Consider the following 21,358-nt stretch of genomic DNA (forward strand, 5'->3'; position numbering starts at 1 on the left):
ATGTGGCAGTGAAGGAGATAGTACTAAGGGCAGAGGGAAGGGTTAGGTGGCAGTGAGGGAGATAGTAAGAAGGGTAGAGGGAAGGGTTAGATGGCAGTGAAGGAGATAGTATGAAGGGTAGAGGGAAGGGTTAGGTGGCAGTGAGGAAGAATGTATGAAGGGTAGAGGGAAGGGTTAGGTGGTAGAAGGGTAGAGGGTAGGAAGGGTTGTGGGGTAGAGGAGGGAGGGGGTTAGGGAAAAGAGGAGGGAGGAAGGGGGTTAGGTTGCAGAAGGTAGGGTATAGGGACAGGGGAAGGGAGAGAGTGACCTCATTTGGTGTTGATAGGACACAGGAAGGCAGTTTACATATTAAGGGATAAGTAAGGAGTGAATTGTAAAAGGGAGGAAATAGGGAAGAAGTGGATCAGTCAACAACAGGGACGAAAGGCAACAATATTATGTCTGTAGACTCACCAGTGCAAGGTGGGGTCATGCATTGTTGGGGTAGGTCAATCAGAGCAGTCCAGTTTGACCAGCAGAAGATATCCATTTTACAAAGTAAGCCTTGCAAAGGTCAGGCATTGGTCAGTGGTCAAGTGAACAGGGTGCAGACAGAAAACATGAAAAGCTACTGTACCAGAATCTGCTGTTATTGATCACCTTTCCATTCTTCCCTCACTGAACCCAATTTGACATTGTTGTTGTTGTATCTTAGAGGTCTCTGAAAACTCCCTCAACATCACTGAGCTGTAGCTACTGAAATGCATTTGTCTCTTTTCACATTTTGTATCAATTTTCACAGTGACATTAATACATCTGTAGATGAAAGTCATTACTTTGGTTTGATGTTCTCAAGGGAGATAACCTGTAGAAAGGTACTGGGATAAGCACTTTACCAAAATCTCCAAAACCCAACAAGAAATCTCTGAGGAGGGTTGATCAAATTAGTTATATTCATGTGATGGGCGTGTGTCAATGTATTTTCAAGATGAGATGAATCGCTGATATGATTATCCACTTAGAGGCGATATGTGGTTTGTTTGCGGACTAGGTTTTAAATGCTTCCCATGACCAGCATGGTTTATTGAAAATGCAAGTGTTTTCAGACCATTTATTACTATCCCCAGATATTGGAGATAGGGGTGCGAGTCTTCGTCATTCGAACCTTGTTCACATGAGGGGGTTGTTTCTGGGTTACTGTTGTTTAATTTCATCATTTCACGTTTTATACAGATATCATACACTTGGGTTTAGACTGTAATAGTGGAGAAAATATAACGGCTGTGTAAATTTTACTGCCCGTAAGATGCAGGCGTAAGAAACTAGCTGGAGTGTAAGAACATGGTAAATAAATTACCAATTTCCTTTTTTTGGGTCGCTAGATGAAAGATTTATACTGGTAAGTTAGATGTTTAATAATGCTTGAAAGATCTTCTTTTTTTTTTTGCCCACCGAGATTGTAAGGGACACTAAACTGACAGAAAGCATGGCTATTTTTTTGTCACACTTGATTGGTTTATATTTTCAATACGATATTACCACCTAATGATAGTGAAAGGGCTTTCTTATGTTAGCTTTAAATGACTCATGTTAGTGCTGGTTTATCATATAAAGATGGTTTTCTTTTCCGTTTCTCTTGATAAATATCTTGAGTTTTATGTATTTCTTCCATCAGCAAATCTTCAGTGTCTGCTGGTGTGCACTTTGCTGGATGCAGTGATCGTGTATCAATCTGCAGATGTTTACATGTAGGCAGTGCTGAAGGGGCCGCCACATCTATCCTTAAGGCATCTTTCTGTCTGATTATGAAAGAAGAAAAATTTAGAAATCATGGAAGTGAAATTGTATACCACAGATTACCTTTGCTATCCCCGACCCATAGATACTGTCTGATCATCAGTGCTTCGCTTATAATTTTCTTCTTTAAAGTGAATAATGAAATATAAAAATATGAGATAGTGCAATACAGTATTTCATATCTGTAAGTAGGTATCAGCATGGAGACGTCAAATTTCTTCGCTTTCAAACTTACAAATATTTAAATTATATTCTTGAGTGGTTATCAACCATAACAGATTTGCGTGTTTCTCCTGAAGTGTTGGTTTTATCTTAGGCTCTTCAAGATAATTTTTTTTAAATTTAATGTAGAAATTTATTGGTCATTCCTTTAAATTTCATCTTGCCATCCTCAGCATTGTTTACATCTTTATGATAGACCATCTCCAGAATTTGCAGCGATCAGTTTCTCTTTATCAGGGTCTGTCCATTACATAATCTTTCAAATACACTTAGGCAACTCGAACCACAAAGAAAAAGATAGATCCCCATTGTTCTGCATGCTACTTTTTAGATTAAGGTCAGTTTCTTCACAGAAATCATGATCTATTTGATTGAATTAAAAGTATATATATATATAGATAATTTCACCTGTGTTATATTTCAAAAGAACACATTAGATTTTTGCAATATTCCATGATAGTGTTCTTTTCCCCCCTTCAATTTCAGGTGAAAATGAATAAAAACAAATTTCATTTAACTCGTGATTTAATGTTCTACATATGTTATATTTTCCAGGGTTAGGAAAAACAGCAGAAGTTGAGCTCAGAAAACCAAAGCCTAGCGAAGTGGCCTTGGGTTCAGAACTATCCCTAAAATGTATTGTCTCTGGAAATCCAGAACCTACCTACCTGTGGTACCACAACAATTTCAGGTGAGTTAGATTACAAAAATAAAGGTCCACATTGCATGGTTCTGTTGTACTATGATGATGTGGTATTACACAGATATTGATAGCTACAGTTCTAATACACTACTCCGTCACTGATGGTGTACTCAAATGGAAGTTACAGTACATGTAGTAGTACTGGTTAAGTTACCAAACTAGATGGGTACTAAATATCAATGTCTACCACACAGGTACAAACACAACTAATTTAGTGGTTTTAAAAATTCCAGGTGGGTAACCACGTTTATCTGTATATACCTATTGCATCACAATTCAGGTAGGTAACTGGGGGGTTGGAAAATATTGTTTACCTGTGTTATTGTGTTTTAAGTAGGAAATAAAGGGTAGACTGTCGTTTACCTGAAATCACTACGATTGGATCAGTAGTACGATAGAGGTATTGTATTTAGATATCTGTCAAGGGGGAGTGATCATTAAATGTGACTTGTTCCATTACATTAAAATGTCACTTTCTCATCAAATCATCCTTTTTGAGGGGTCACCTGTGGTCAGAATTCAGCTTCTGCTTTAGTAGTTACTTCAGGTAATGCTGATCTGATTTCATAAACGATATTAATTCTTCAAAAGAAAATTCTGTTCATTACATTTTGAGATGACTTACTTGTTACTTGTTTGGCAAAATTAATTGTCAATGTTGTTTCCAACGGTGTTGTGTTGGTCTGTTTACCAAAGACCTTTCGATACTGGTGATGTTCTAATATATTAAGTAGCGTGATTTTCAAAGACAAAGATTGCGACGTCTTTCTGCTACAGAGCCTGTGAAAACAATGACCAACTATACCCCAACCAATCAGATTGCTCTAAAGCGGTTGATCTATATTTAGGATTGCCTAACACTACATATCATATTACATCTTTACCTTACGCTATATATGATCACATCGTTACCTAATAAACATAAAATTATTAGTTTATATAAATAGTTCTACAAGTTCTATACAGTGTACTCCCTAAATAATTCTTTAAAATTATGATTTGTAGTCTGTATAAAATAATTTGTTCATTTAAACCTGGCTTATTTACGTAAGCCTTAATTTAGTCTTAATCAGTGACTACACCTATATATACAAAGGGGGTGAGCTACACCTACATATACAAAGGGGTGAGCTACACCTACGTATACAAAGGGGGGAGCTACACCTACGTATACAAAGGGGGAGCTACACCTACATATACAAATGGGGGAGCTGCACCTACATATACAAGGGGGGGTGGGGCTAAACCTATATATACAAAGGGGGAGCTACACCTACATATACAAAGGGGGAGCTACACCTACGTATACAAAGGGGGGAGCTACACCTACGTATACAAAGGGGGAGCTACACCTACATATACAAATGGGGGAGCTGCACCTACATATACAAGGGGGGGTGGGGCTAAACCTATATATACAAAGGGGGAGCTACACCTACATATACAAAGGGGGAGCTACACCTACGTATACAAAGGGGGAGCTACACCTACGTATACAATGGGGGGAGCTACACCTACATATACAAAGGGGGAGCTAAACCTACGTATACAAAGGGGGAGCTACACCTACATAAACAATGGGGGGAGCTACACCTACATATACAAAGGGGGAGCTAAACCTACGTATACAAAGGGGGAGCTACACCTACGTAAACAAGGGAGGGCGGGGCTAAACCTACGTATACAAAGAGGGGAGCTACACCTACGTATACATAGGGGGAGCTACACCTACATATACAATGGGGGGAGATACACCTACATATACAATGGGGGGAGTTACACCTACATATACAATGGGGGGAGATACACCTACATATACAATGGGGGGAGATACACCTACATATACAATGGGGGGAGATACACCTACATATACAATGGGGGGAGTTACACCTACATATACAATGGGGGGAGATACACCTACATATACAATGGGGGGAGTTACACCTACGTATACAATGGGGGGAGCTACACCTACATATACAAAGGGGGAGCTACACCTACGTATACAAAGGGGGAGCTACACCTACGTATACAAGGGGGGCGGGGCTAAACCTATATATACAAAGGGGGAGCTAAACCTATATATACAAAGGGGGAGCTAAACCTACGTATACAAAGGGGGGAGATACACCTACATATACAAGGGGGGGCGGGGGCTAAGCCTACGTATACAAAGGGGGGAGATACACCTACATATACAAGGGGGGGGCTACACCTACTTATACAAGGGGGCAAAGGGGGAGCTACACCTATGTATACAAAGAGGGGAGCTACACCTATGTATACAAAGTGGGAGCTACTCCTACATATACAAATTGGGGAGTTACACCTACGTATACAATGGGGGGAGCTACACCTACGTATACATGGGGGGGGTTACACCTACGTATACAAAGGGGGAGCTGCACCTACGTATACAAGGGGGGCGGGGCTAACCCTATATATACAAAGGGGGAGCTAAAACTACGTATACAAAGGGGGAGCTACCCCCACGTATACAAGGGGGGCGGGGCTAACCCTATATATACAAAGGGGGAGCTAAAACTACGTATACAAAGGGGGAGCTACAGCTACATATACAAGGGGGGGCGGGGGCTAAACCTACACCTATGTATACAAAGGGGGAGCTACACCTATGTATACAAAGTGGGAGCTACTCCTACATATACAAATTGGGGAGTTACACCTACGTATACAAATGGGGGAGCTGCACCTACATATACAAGGGGGGGTGGGGCTAAACCTATATATACAAAGGGGGAGCAAACCCTACGTATACAAAGGGGGAGCTACAGCTACATATACAAGGGGGGGCGGGGGCTAAGCCTACGTATACAAAGGGGGGAGATACACCTACATATACAAGGGGGGAGCTACACCTACATAAACAATGGGGGGAGTTACACCTACGGATACAAAGGGGGAGCTACACCTATGTATACAAAGAGGGGAGCTACACCTATGTATACAAAGGGGGAGCTACACCTATGTATACAAAGAGGGGAGCTACACCTATGTATACAAAGAGGGGAGCTACACCTATGTATACAAAGGGGGGGGAGCTACACCTATGTATACAAAGGGGGGATCTACACCTATGTATACAAATGGGGGGGTTACACCTACGTATACAAAGGGGGGAGATACACCTACATATACAAGGGGGGAGCTACACCTACGTATACATGGGGGGGGTTACACCTACGTATACAAAGGGGGGGGGAGCTACTCCTATGTATACAAAGTGGGAGCTACTCCTACATATACAAATTGGGGAGTTACACCTACGTATACAAAGTGGGAGCTACCCCTACATATACAAAACTGGGAGATATTCCTATGTATACAAAGTGGGAGCTACACCTATGTATACAAAGAGGGGAGCTACACCTATGTATACAAAGGGGGGGGGGAGCTCCACCTATGTATGCAAAGGGGGAGCTACACCTACGTATACAATGGGGGTAGTTACACCTACGTATACAAAGGGGGGAGTTACACCTACGTATACAATGGGGGGAGTTACACCTACGTATACAAAGGGGGAGCTACACCTACATATACAAGGGGGGGCGGGGGCTAAACCTACGTATACAAAGGGGGGAGATACACCTACATATACAAGGGGGGAGCTACACCTACTTATACAAGGGGGGGGGGGCGGGGGCTAAACCTACGTATACAAAACGGGGAGCTACACCTACGTATACAATGGGGGGAGTTACACCTACGTATACAAAGGGGGGAGTAACACCTACATATGCAAAGGGGGGAGATACACCTACATATACAAGGGGGGGAGAAGGACAACTCTTGGTGGTACCAGTCGCTCCAAAAATGCTAAGTCTTATGTCGGCAGCGATTGGTTGAATTGGTTTGGATGGCCAACATCTGTAGTGAAGTGGTCTGTAGAACAATCTCAATCTCTCTCGCCCATTACTTGACGTAAAGATGTGATGCCATCTCCACAGGCTCGAAGTCTAGATATACACCTCTTTGCAATCTTCAACCCACTACCTAGAAAAGCGTAGTTCTCCTCAAATTGTGCATTATCGAAAACTGCCTTAACCAGCCCCCAAACAAAAAGCAGATGATATAACTCTTAAACATGTGTGACCGGGGCATTGGTAATGGTCATAAAAACGCGGCAGAATGGCCCAAACTTGCCATGGGAACTCAGAATCATGGCTCCCATCTAGGCTACACATTTCATCAAATATTTAAATTGTTCAACTTTTTAAGAGTTGGTAAAGTACATAGAGTGCAGTGGTAGGTGTCAAGATTTTAATTTTATTTTCTATATAAATTCAAGATAGTTTCATTACTCGTTGAACTTCAATGTTTAAAGTTTGTAAGAAAAGGTTGGCAGAACAGGCACCTCCTAAAAGTAATGTAAAAAAATATATAGACATCATAGTCCTTGCAGAAAATCATAAATCGTAATTAGATAGGAAAATCCTAATTTGTAAATTAGATATTTGAGCAATTTTATAATAAGAGGCTTAAGAATCCATGGCAATCAAAAATGTCAGATTCCTATGAGATCTCTATGGTTCCCGCAAGGTCAAAGACAAATTTGCTGGAAACAGCATGGTGAGGGGTGAGATTCATGAGGAGATGGCAAGCTGATATGTTGGATACATCAGGAAGTCCATTTACTTAGAGCAGATAACAACAGAGACCTGTCCGACCATTTCTGACATATGGTCACTTCTGATAATGGGGAGGGCTTGCCATTATCTGATCTGACCAGCTATACCTCTTCTGGCCTTCATTGGAACACATTCACCTGGATGTAGTCTTCTCAATGTTATACCGAATCATTTCAATTCCTGATCATGCCAGCTTGGCTCTCCAGGTCTTATTATGGATCAGAGGAGCCATTCCACAGTTTAAACTAGTCAATTGAATCCTTGCCATTAGTTGACCACACCAGTCTGGCCATTTTAACAGTCAAATGTTAGAGACCTGGCTGTTTATAGCTACTATCTATTATTAAAGATTGGATCTGGTTTTGCCAATCTAGCCTGCTAATGGCAAATGTCATAGGGTAATTATCTCAAGGTCATTATCTGATCTATATGTGGCAGGTTATGATTTGTGGCTGTATACATATGTTGATGCACACAGATTTGCACCAAGATTAATCTCCCTTTACCAGCACTCCCAGAATGGTAACAGAACCATTTCCCCTTGGTAGAAGATTAAGGCACCCTTTTCTGTGAGAGAGGTTAGATTAAGTACCCATTATTTAGTTACACCTGCAACCCTAACATCCGTTAACGCATGTCAGATGCATCCAATCATATTAGCAAAAAATAACCGATAGCCAATTAAAAGCCCTCAGCCTGTAACTGAGAATTTCAAATTGGTGAATGTTAGTTAGTTTATAGGCGTCCATAATAGCCCCCGTAGTTGTGTATATGTAATCTGTGAGTTCAAGCTCCTATCCCTGTAAGATAAACGATTGTGGATAACACGATTTGTTTTCTTTTTTTAGTGTGGACCGTTATTCACCTGGCTATCTTTAATGGTTTTGTAACATTTTTCAAATACACTTTTTCTGAAGGCGAAGTTTCTCTTGGTGTTAAAGGGGTTGTACTGTTACTAAATTTGATATGTCATCATTCTCAAAATGAAACCTTTGTTTTTTTCTCTCTGGAAGTTCAAGAGCACTCTATGAAGATGTAAAAAGGAATTAAAAAGTCATTTATTACACAAGTTACTTGCCGAAGAAATCCTCTTTAGGTGGATACTTTTGATAACTTTGTTGTGTAGGCAAATTATGAAATGCTGGTATCATAGTGTTTCAAAAACATCGCACATCATAATAAAAGTATTTCAAGGGTCCCGATTTCATGTAAAATACTATATAAGTAAGGTTATCAGCAAAGGAATCTGTTTCAACTTATGTGTTTTTTTCAAAACCTAACACTCGTAAAACAGGATTGAAGCTATGAGCTGAAAGCATCCCAAGATGTTATTCGTATCTGACAGTTTGGTGCAGAAAATTAATTTTGTGTATCTTGTACATAATTCACTGGGATTATCCTACTTGACAAGGAGGAAGCGAGATGTTTTTATCATCTACAGGATTGCATTTTGGCACGTTAATGCTTTTTCTGAGTATGCATATAGGCACACTGAACATTCTAACACCAGAAATGTCGGTACGAATTCTGAGGAACACCACAACCCGATACCAGCCTGTAGGTAGTCATTACCAATGACAATCACACGTTCACTAACACACCAGATTCTGTTAGGTTCATATGCCATTTATCCTGGTTTTAAAGTGTAAACTTATATGAAAAACAGTTCCATGCACTTGCTGAAAATTGTTAAACTTTAAGGTTATTTCAAGGACTTGGGATGGCATCCTACTTACGGAGGTAAAAATGTCAGCTACTCGAGGCTCTGAATGGCCCTTTCTGTAGCACCATTTATATCTACATCAGAACCGTTCTACAGCATCCTTAGAGAACAATATTTCAAGAGAGCCTCTTGCTGTAAGAAGCAGCAAGTATATATGTATTAAGTTTGGCAGTTTAAAAACAAAGGATCCCTTTACAAATGATTGTTTTTAGGCTAATGGGAGCATTATTCAGGGAGTAATGAGCCGTTTATTTAACCTTGCCAGGAAAATTAAGCGATTATCAGAAAAAGTCATGTAAAACCTGTACAATAAACTCTCCCCGAATCAATCTGTCTTCCTGTTTGATGTATTTTCGTGATCATGGCAGAACCCAACACATGTTTTAGGATATTTAAACCAATTATAAATCATGCTTTAAAATATCTTACAAACCATACATAAAATCACATCACAAGTGTAAACAGTATGAACATGGGCAAATTACCTAAAATGAGGAAAAGGAAAAACGAGTCAAAATATGTATATTCCCAAATATTTTCTTCTTTTTTTTTGGGAAAAAACCCCGTCCAATTCATGTATGAATTAATGTTTATTTGATATTTAAGTCAGACAGCTTTATAAAAATGGAATATATTTCTGCAGAAAGAGAAACTTGTATGTATTATGTAATAGCCACAAAACTCATCAATTCAGGAATTACATAAGTATAGAAACAACAGGGGCTCGAATTCTTCCCGACGGCTTTCCACGTAGGACATTACACATTTTCTTACAACATTCAATACCATGTACTTTCGTGAAATGTTCATACCATTAATAATAACACTAATTGTATCGCTTATCAAAAATGTTTCACTTTAGGTGGGGCTAGAGAATTCAATTTAGGACAAGGAAATTTAACTTAACACAACCAAATTATGATTGGCCTGGCTCAAAATGGACAAATTTGATTGGTCGAGAGCAAGTCATAATATCTGTGGTAAATTTGTGTAAAAATAAAATCCTATTGAAAATAATTAAGTGTTTGGAAGCTAAGTAACCAGCAGCTGCATTCACGCAGACGGACGGGGTCTGGGACAGGCTTGGTATGTTTGGGGACTACATCTCTCACAACTTGGCTTTCCTCTTTACATTCCAAAAATGTATACAATGTTTGGACGATCAAGGAAATGGCTATCAGCTGCAAATGAAAATCTCGGCCAATAAACGTCAGAATTGCTGCCGATGACTGTACTGTAATGGGTGGGGGAGGATGAAGTGATACACTGTGGCAACGATACCATTCTCAACATATCCAATTTGTTGTTGTGTATACCTGATACAGGTTCAATCTTTACAGATGCTGATTATTTTCATTACAGATAAGTAATTCTTAATTGTTTATATTCAGTAATTCCTCAAAACCAATTAAGTAATCCAACAAAATATTGCACCAAAAGTGCCAGAAATGGTGCGTGCAGATGTACAAGTTAACGAATTGAGCCCAGATGTCAACCATCATGTATTGGGGCAGGAAGAGGTGTTAATTACAGCACGGAGGACATGAAGATGGTGTCAGAGCGAGGACTGAAGATGGTGTCGGTACACGTGTGATGGGAGGGTAACCTGTACAGGTGACAGCAGGGCCATGCATTACCCTCTACAGTAGACACAGATGTACAGCAATGAACCCTCCCTCTCTGCAGGCAAAGAGGGCACAATGAACCCTCCCTTCCTTCACATTTTAGGGGTTTTAATTGTTGGTAGGTTTACACAACATATTTTTGAGGTGAAAAGATTTGCCCAACACAGCATTCAAGTAACAAAGGAGCTGCAAAAAATGTGAATGCAAATAGCTCTGATATAAGTTTTTAGATTGACGTGGGCTGTATGCTCTTGTGTGCAACAAAATATTCCGTTCTTGGGGATATGACATCCATCTCAGACGGTGATTTAGCGAAGCTGTCACTTTTAACATGTGACATTAATAGGGAAGGGATACCACGTTAACATCGTCAGATGCATGTTGAGTTTACCCTGACAGATGAATGCCTTGGTCTTTGTTAAGAAGTTATGGAATGATGACAAGGAACTTTGTAATTTTTGAAAGACAGCGTACCCCATTTGGGGGGGGGGGGGGGGGGACATGGTTTGCTCCCTTTCGACCTCACCAGCTGCGTGTCTGGAACTATTCATTGTGAAGAGATTTGAAGAAAAAATATTGACGGGATTGTCAGCAATTTCCTAGTAATAAGAGAACGGAGGAAAATAGTATAAATACTTGATGTTAAAACTAAGTCAATCAAAAAAAAATGTTGTTTAAAATTTTTGCAGATAAAAATGTTTTCTATAAATTTTCTGCTTAAAAAAAAGAGTTGTCCTATGAAAATAAAAATTTCAATGATTGAATTTTTTTCACTTTGCTTAATATTTTCAAAGTTTAATAGCATTTCGTATTCCACAGATGTATGCTATCAGCCACTAGGAATAACTGAGGGGGAATTGTATCATTTCATGATATTGGTATCTGCTAAAAATATGCTCTACAACATTTCAAAAAGGCCGATTTTGAGACACTGACAGATTTTGTGAAAAGGACAAAGTCTGACAGTGTCAGATTTCTAAAACACACCATTACTCATACATAAAATGCTTTGGAAATGGGAAATGCCTGAAACTGTCACTTCCAGAATTTCAAATTTAGACAATTTTGTAATTGTGTATAATGATGAAAGGTATCATTCAGCAGTAATGCAGACTTGTGTACTGGCTCGCTGTTACAAAGGTGATCACACAAGCATGTCGTACTGGCAGGTACCCATACAGGGCAATACCGTTATTATTGACAAACAGTAAGAATGTTATTTTTTCCCCTTTTTTGTGTGTTGAAAATTGGATAAAGTGTTTTCGTAATAAAGTGATGAATACATGTGTTATACTTCACTTAACAAAAACATCAGGAATTCTACATAAAAACCTACCCAAATTAGGCTTTACATGTACAAGAGAAAGTGAGATCATTGCATTTTGTCTAGGTTTTTTTTGGAAAAAATAAAATTCTAAACTGTAATAATTAAGGCTCAACGTTTGATTTGGTTTAATCCTAGTTTTATATTGACATTGAAATGTGAGTGGGTTGAAGTGACCACCATGTAGTGATAGAAATTGACGCCAAATAGTCTTGGGTAAAGTTGTAGATGGTAAAAGATTTCAAACTCATGGCCACTCAAACAAATTGGGAAATATTTCAGCTGGAACCTAACAACCTAGAAACTGCTTGCTTTGTCTATTGTGGGAGTAAAAAATGGTCGATGATGGGCAAGATTTAAAGCTGGAGAGCTAGGATTCCGATAAGACATGTTCCAGGCAGTCTCAGCTGAAGTTGTCAATCTTGTATACAAATCGTGTACCCAAATAAGGATGAGTGAAGTGGGGTAACCTGCATTATTTTCACTTGGTTTTACCCTGACATTACTGTCTTGAGCATCATATGAAATTTTCATAAACCCTGCAATAAATATTCACCGGATATACTATGGTTAGAGGAGCATCTGTCCGTTCGTTTGTCCATCCATTTACTTAATTGTCTGTCTGCACTTTTGTTTCCACTAGATATCTTACTTAAAATTCATTTGATTTTGGTGAAACTTGTTAAGAATATGCAATGTAGAAAGACTGCGACTAGGTTTGAAGTTGAATCAAATCTGCAGATAATTAATAAGAATACTGCACTTTGACTGATTGACTGTGTCTGCACAATAACTAAAGTAATTATGATCACCAGATTCTGATAAAATTTGGTCAATAAATGTCTTATACAGAGGCAAAGGCTAAGCTTAAATTTGAATTAAATCTTTACTTATTTTATTAGCATACTGGGCTCTGATTGGTCAACAATTTCTGCACACTAACTTATTCAGATATAACTAGATTCTGATGAAACTTGGTCATTATTCATATTATAAAATTTCAAAAGCAAAGTTTTTAAGTTTAAAGTAATAATGAAGCACCCAGAAGACTATTTGACTTTAATGGTTAAAGATGAATTCATTGTGAGGCAGTGTGAGTTTTATTATACCTGTGTTATGTACAGTAAAACCTGTATATCCCAACCTCTCATTAAAAATTTGAACAAAGATTTAAACCATGTATTTACCCATACAACAACATCGCTACCATTATTGTGAGGGACTAATTCATACCAATACCTTAGTATTATCTCATTGTTCAGTTCTTGTATCAGGTCCTGTTAAGGTCTGTTTGCATTATAAAATTAGTTTCTTATTTATATCAACATATTTTAACTGTTAAATTATAAAAATCTGAAAGTATATCTAAGTTTGTGTAAACATATTAAACGGTTTCGTTTTGTGAACACTGTATGTCTGTTTACTTCAGTATTTGTAGAAAGGATTGATTTTTTTCAGGTCTTTTTTCCCCCTCTGTGTAGACATTTACAGATGACAAATAAAGATTGATCTAAACCATTTGCAGATCTATGACCAGACATTGTATTGGCCCTGATTTATGTGCCGGCTATCAGCAGTCGACCCTCTAATACAGGCAGATCTACTGTGCATACAACCTTGTCTGATCTTGTGATGAATGAGAAATCAGTTCCATGCTCGAGTAGATGCAATCTGTATTATGGTGTTGTATTATCTACTAATACCATAAACGTTTTGATAGAATACATGCGGAATTGTTCTGAGCCACACTGGGGTCATAACTCTGTATCTATAGGGTTGCATGCTCTCTGCTCTTCACACTGGTCAATTGTCAGTTCGCAGAGGGTCAGACAAATAACCAGAAGGTTTGTATATAGATCAATAATAATCCCCATTTATTAATTATTGATGATAGACGCAGCACTCTAAAGCTCCTCTACTTACCTCGTAGGTTACTCTCAGTAGACTTTTTATGTTGCTGCAGCTGCTAGAATGACCAGTGGTCATTTCCGGGCTCCATGTAGGAGGTACCGATCAATGTGCTTATAGAAGTGGAAATGAGATTGACAGTAATACAACGTTAATAGGGTAACTCAAGTCTGAAGCATGCAGCGAGACAAACACGGACACCAATCATCAAATCATGGGCCGGCCTTTCCATCCATGTAGAAATGTTATTTGATAATATGCATAGTGTTTTGTTGCAAATCAAAGACAAATCTGTGTCTGTTTTTTATTTAAGGCTCTCTGCATATGTAGATATCGTGGGTAATGGTCGTTACTGTGCAAAAACTTTAAAAAAACAATCATTTAGTTGCGGTTGACTTGAAGCACTTTGGTAGGTACACAGAATAGTTGCCGAGGTATAACAGAAACTCATATTATCTGTGAGCTTTCATTTTCATGCTGTTTTCACGATCCACTTTTTTCAAGCTTCATGCTGGTTTTATGTATTTTGTGCCAGAACCATAATGGAAATAATTTACGAGGGTAGAATTATAGGACCATCGCCTTGGTTACATCAACATCAGTGTCACATCATTAACCTACGCTGTGTCTAAAATGGAAATTCTATAAATTGTCCAATGCTGAGAAGTTTTTGGAGAGACATCGGATATGACCTTTTCATTTACCGAACACCAGGTATTAACGAACATCTAATGAATTCCAGACAGCAAAGACAGGTCAAAGACATTGTTAGAACGTGTCAGACATTAACCGGTCCGTCCTTGCATCTGTACATACCATAGATCGGAGGAGTTCACCAATAAAGCAGAAAGCAAATCAATTTTTATCCCGCTGAAGAATGCATAGGAGTTTTGATTCCTTCAGCACATTGCCATTAATCAAATAAACTGTTGAAAGTACATGTGATGTAGGTGCTGGTTTAGAATGTGATTAGAGGGATGTGTTATGAGAGGTGGTGTGGTGTTTAGGTTACCCCGAATACCAAAGGTTGTATCATCAATGGCTTTTCTATGTAGTTGAAGCAGTATTGCAAATGCATTATAAAAAGCAGTCATGAAATAAGTTTAAAAGACTTTTTAATCAATTTTCAAAATAAGCAAAAATATATTTTGCACTTTATATAAGAAATAGATGTTAATTTGATTGTTAAATTCATCTATGAGCCAAAAAGACCTTTCAAAATCTCATTGATGACTATAAGAATTCTCTACATTGTCACTCTTAATTAATTCAAAGTAAAAAGAAAACAAAAAACAAAAAATAGGAAAGATTAGCTGTCTAGTTTGTTTGGTATGCTTGATCCTTTAATCTCCATCTTTTCTGTCAACTTTCACTGCTTTGTCTTCCCCACACCTATCCCTGTGCCAATTTCTAGTCAATGCTAAGCATGTGTACTTGTGGGTATTTTTACCTATCTGCTATTGTCAATGAAGAGAATTGCCTTGTTTACACCTAAACAATTGTCTGAATTGCTCCTTAGAGCACCGTGTTTCTTTCTACACTAGCGACACAAGCTTAGAACTACACTCTAGGGTATCACACTGATGTAGCTGACTCAAAGTATAACTATGGGCAGGTTTGATTAGTATTACACCTGGCCAGGTAAATCCAGCAGCAGCAGCAACAGGTGTTGTTCCCTTTATGGTACTTTTGTGGTTTGCCAGCTTTTCAGGTGTGAAATATGTACTTTGATGATGTGGAGAGCTAAAAAAGGCCATATCAGTGATTGATTGTGTAAACAAACAATAGATTGCTTCTCATTTATACTGATATTTGTGTCAGCATTATCTCCTTTTTCGTAGGTTTTCACTTTTATTTTATGTTTGACTCCACTCACCAGGGAACTGTATATCTATATACACATAACTGTTTGTTTACTATTCAAGCCTCCCTGGTAATAAAAGGGACATTCTAGGTAATGGTTGGGCGGATTTCTAGTGTTCTAGCCTTACCTATTAAAGGAATTGGCAGTGGATGACTGGTGTCCTGCGGGTTCCAGCAAGAAATTGATCAAACATTTGATTTGTTTCTGAGGAACTGCTGAGAATAGCTCTTGAACTTGTGTTTTTGCCAACTTATTGTCAAGTTTGCTGCAGTTTAACCAATATAAAGGAACTGAAACACCATGGAAAGAGGGTTTTCCTGTTCGAATATTTAAAAAAAAAATCATACATCACAGTTTCTAGACAGCAATGTTCAAAAACCTGTTATGTGTAGTACATTACATGTGGGGAAAACAAGCAATGTATATAAACACAGGAAAGATGAAATTCCTACATATTACTTATAACGAACCAATTTTGGATTTGAAGTGGAAGCTAAATTCTTCTGTTTCGTAATACAGAAACACACCCGTTACATGATTGTGTACAACTATTTTGGCCAGAAACCATTCAGCAGCATCTTCAAAGAAACAAAACCTCGGGCAAAGTCATTCCTACTAAATTAAACTGATGCCATTGAAGGAAGCTTTGTGATGAAAATCATTACTAGGGCTGCTGATGACTCTGTCTGCCGTTATTTTGACAATAACTACCGATGCTATATCTTGTTTGGGTTTTCGGGCATTGTTGGGTGTTCCACCAATGCTTTGAAATGCCCTGACTTGCCTCTGCAAGGCCTTCTCTCAAAGAAGGTTCATTGTTGTGGTTTGTCTGATAGTAGCTGACTGGATGCTGGGGTGTCACTGTGTTTACAGAGCTACCTACACAGGAGACTTTGATAGTGTAGCTATTGACACTGAACAGATTCCAAATTGGCTTTTAATGAAGCAAATAGCACCATAAAACAGCTCCAATTTGCCAGGATCTGACAGTCGCAATGACAGGAAGTGCTTTATTCTGCGGGAGTCTGTAATCGCCTTATATCTAACTTGTTTATGTAGATTCTTCCATTCAGGTTCGGGACTGGCAAGTAAAACAGAACTGGTTTTATCAAAACATCAACATAACTGATGTCATAATTTTCTATCTCGAAATGACTAAGCTCTGCAGGTTTCTTTAATTCAACTCTGTTTTTTTTTCTTTTTTTTTCTTTACATCCTAACTCATTCACCCCTGAAATTTCATAATGAACTATTCCAACCTTGAATTGGAAGAGTTCAAATATGTCTTCTGGGATGAATGAGTTAATCTATCTTAGAATTTGGAAGTTGACTATTTTCAATATGGTCATAGTTTTATGTCCATAATTATAAATTATCCATTTAGTTGCTTAACTTTTCTGTACAGAATACTGGCAAGCTGGTATGTCTTTGATCACTGGTAATTCAAGAGAAAAAGAGAAAAAATACTAAACGAGAGGATTTGGAGATTCTTGAGTAAACATAAAAATCATTTACCAGTTTGATTTATTGGTACAACAATGCCACGATGTACCAGTTATTTGCCTAATATTAACCATTTTGTATGCAGGTGGAACTTTGTGAGGATCAGAGGTCATATTGACCTTGACCCCTGAAGAACATGATCTGCTATAAGAGATGCCGTGGTTACAAGGAGCACATCCCTCAGGGATGTGTGTTACCTTGGCCCCTGTATTACCTCGTAACCATAAACAATTGTTCAGCGTATGCTTCCTTAACTGCTGTCAAAAACATCTTGATTTGTCAGATGTAACCTTCGACCCTTGCACAAATACACGGTTATCTTATACCCCGATATGTAAATGTTGTGCAGCAGGGGGGAAATTGTTTGTGCATAAACAGTATATATGATCCAGACCATTTTTTTTCTCTAATGCAGCATCTTCATTTGAAGATTGTTGTGCATGGGATGGATCTATAGCCCAGATCTGACCCAACATCCCAAGAAAATTCCTCGTAAATTCAAACTACTATATCTATTTACCGACTTGTTTATTTTTTCTGTCTGATTTTTGTTTTATCGCCATGTAAAAGACTCCACAATTAAAGGGAAGGATGCTGTGATGGGCAGCAGCCTATATATAATTATATAGAACTTTGCTAACTCATGGTTCACAAGTAGTCCGATCCCAATACCGTCTGCCTGTTTATATCCTTGATGGGAATTATACCATCAACTCATCCCAAATTTTTTTCCCTTCATGGCTAAGAGCTTTTCAAGAGCTAGAGAGAAAACAGAAAAATCCATTTACTTCAGTGTTTGGAAGTATTTTGAAATTACTTTCTTAATAGTCATTTAAATTCACATTAATGATAATTACTTAAAATAGCAGAAGTCAACCAATGAAAATGGAGTGTTTCACTTCATCCCCATGGTAACCGTTAGAGGGCACTGACAGAATGAAAAGTAAGTCAGGTCTCCTTTGGGGAGATGGACGGACATAGATTTGAAAAATCTGCTAACAAAGTCCAACACACCGGATATAGATCTAAGTCTCTATATATACAGGGTTTATTGATTGAGGAGGTGTTAGGGTTTAGGTGGTGATTAAAGATGGGATCTAAAAATATAGATTGGAACTGTTTTTTTCTGTAATGACCAGAACATACTCTATACTATCAATTACTCTGATAGGAATGCTTTTCCAGTGTTTAGTACATTGATAGTCGGGAAAACATTTTCTCTTCCTCCCAGAAAAAATCTGCCCATATCATCATATGAAAAATGAAATAGACTTTAATGAGACAGTTAATTTGTTAAGCGGAGGGTTTCACAGTGCATACTCTGCGATTTGTACCTAATCGTACCAGCTCACTGTTTACAAAACAAGTTTTGCCGATAAAGTTTCGAAATTAATTACCATAACACTATTTTCCCACATGGTTTATTCAAACAAGATTAAGGGTGAGGTACATACATTCTCATACTCGGCTTGTTATTTCAGCATGAAATTATACAAAATTTTACATATGGAAGAGTTGGATGTTGTTGGATATGAAAACTTGACTCTGTAAACCCTAATACATCTTTCAGAGAAAACAAATATGTACAATTTTCTTTTAAAATTAGTCAAATGCTTTCTTGTCATATATTTGCAAAATGAAAAATTACGTTCTTTTGCCATAAAAATGGATCTGTTTCAGTGATTTGTACCATAAAACATGGCTCAAAGCAGTATTTATATAAAGTGGTGCATATGTTTTAAAATACTAGCTGTAAAGAATTGTGTACAAGCATAAATATATGTGAATTCTGGAGGTTTTCAAATCATACCCTAGCTACCACAACATTTGCTGGATTGATATACAGAGTGAAGTCTACAGCGTTCTGTGGCAAGTCCAAGCTAAATGTTTGTCTACATTACAAAACTAAGAACAAATTTGTGTACTATAAATGTGTTTTGTCACTCGAGTGAAGATAACTTTTGTACTTTTAACCTGTGTTAAACCTCCTTCCTGTTGTAAATTTCAGACTGCTCAATGTTAAAGATCGGAAGAAAGTATCCGGGAACAGGTTTCGAATCACAGGAGTGACTGCAGAGGATAATGGGATATACTCGTGTCGGGCGGTGAATGTCGCCGGGGCGGTTGATAGCCCAGTGAAATTCCTCCTAAACGTGAAAGGTAATCGGGGAAACCCAACAGATACATTGCACACCAACCAGCCTACAACAACAGAAACAATAGGAAACGTAATCAAATTTAAAAAAAAGTATATATATATATGTGCTGTTATATCTCCAACAACCAATCAGCTGATGGTTCCTAGCCGTTACCCTCGCTTAGATAATCAAGATTCTAACTGTTGCCACATAGCCACTCCCCTGGTGTAAGATAACCTTTAGACCATAGCCTTGACAAGGACACGCACTGGACGAGGTCATCTCTCCATCGGGGTAACCATAGCAATGATGACTGTCTGCCAGACATATAAACCATTTTGATAAGCCTTCTCTTGTTTTATTTGTTTGAAATTAGCAGAATTGTTTGTATTGGTAAGCGTTTCCGTCAGTAGGTATTACAGTTATGTCACTTCAGCATCATCCATACCTGTCTTTGAGCAGGAACCAACAAATGTGAAGGCTCCGCAGCAAATGCATTGCTGGCTTGTAAAAGGTTAGCACTGACATTGACAGGGAGCATTTGGCGATCAGTGCTGCTATGGAGTTGTAACACTAAAGGTCTGCTACAATACAACCATCTATTCATGTCTGCTATCTCTTTGTTCTCAATAAATAAACGTTTTTATTTCTTAAGGAACAAACTGATCAACATGACCTAGTACATCTTGAGGCACTAATTAAATCTGGACTGTGTTTTTTTGGCCTTCTTCAGGTCAGGGGAATGTTAATCAAAATAGCAATGACAATAAGACTGAAATAGAAGATATATTGAATATCAAACGATTTAATTTGTCAGACGGAAATAAAGATCAAGAACGGTATTTAATGACAGACAGTTCATTTTCTGTTACCATGTTTTATGTCTTAATACGGTTTTAATACGCTTCAGCCATAATAAAGACTTTTGCAAGAAAACAGCAATACTTTCCTGTTAAAACATTGAACATGTATCAACATATCCTATAATGTAAATATATATGAACACACATTGTACCGATTACACTCTCACTATTTAATACATTTCTATGAACACGCATATAGATTTGGAAATGTATACAATTCTACATATTTAGTTTCTTTATTAAAGATAAGATTTTGTTTTTTTCCTGGACAAAAAATCTTGTTTATGTGTAACTTAAACTGTGAGAGAAGGAGTGGTAATTGATAAACAGGCATTCCTGCAGACAATTATACCACACGTGATATCAATGTGTGTTGTCTGATGAAATGTGAGCTCGCGTCCTAATAGAATTACATGGAAAGCATGTGCATCGGCTATGGCTATTATTGTCGCACTGTCACAAGACAGGTTTCAAACATCTAAACTGTGGTGACTCATTTTTATAGAGACTTTTTTTTATCATGTTAATAGTTGCACAACAAAATAATGTAAAAATCAAATCTATTTCAAATCCTGAACACTGTTTCTTCAATAATAAATAAATGAGTAGTCCTTGGTTTTGGTTGATAGTTTCTTTTATTAGAATGACTAGGATATTGTAACTTTACCAAGTCAAGGATTTTCATACTAACTCTTACAACATGCACCTGGTAACTATGACATGACAACCCGTTTGTATTGAGGATCGTTAGTGATAGTACCTTGTGATGTAACACAACACAACCCGTTTGTATTGAGGATCGTTAAGTGATAGTACCTTGTGATGTAACACAACCTGTTTGTATTGAGGATCGTTAAGTGATAGTACCTTGTGAGGTAACACAACCCGTTTGTATTGAGGATTGCTAGTGATAGTACCTTGTGATGAAACACAACCCGTTTGTATTGAGGTTCGTTAAGTGATAGTACCTTGTGAGGTAACACAACACGTTTGTATTGAGGATCGTTAGTGATAGTACCTTGTGATGTAACACAACCCGTTTGTATTGAGGATCGTC

The 21,358-nt window shown here is 38.0% G+C and overlaps 1 protein-coding gene across 1 annotated transcript in view; it reads left to right on the forward strand.

Moving 5' to 3' along the window:
• The window catches only part of LOC110453192 (inactive tyrosine-protein kinase 7-like), a 156,173-nt gene that overhangs the window by 95,503 nt on the left and 39,312 nt on the right, over positions 1–21,358 (forward strand). The window contains exons 3-4 of the mRNA XM_021502044.1: positions 2,554–2,689; positions 19,309–19,460. Coding sequence (XP_021357719.1) covers positions 2,554–2,689; positions 19,309–19,460 — 288 coding nt within the window. The remainder of the gene's footprint in view (positions 1–2,553; positions 2,690–19,308; positions 19,461–21,358) is intronic.

Source organism: Mizuhopecten yessoensis, unplaced genomic scaffold (genome assembly GCF_002113885.1).
Source record: "Mizuhopecten yessoensis strain PY_sf001 unplaced genomic scaffold, ASM211388v2 scaffold7167, whole genome shotgun sequence".
In the NCBI taxonomy this organism is placed as follows: Eukaryota; Metazoa; Mollusca; class Bivalvia; order Pectinida; family Pectinidae; genus Mizuhopecten; species Mizuhopecten yessoensis.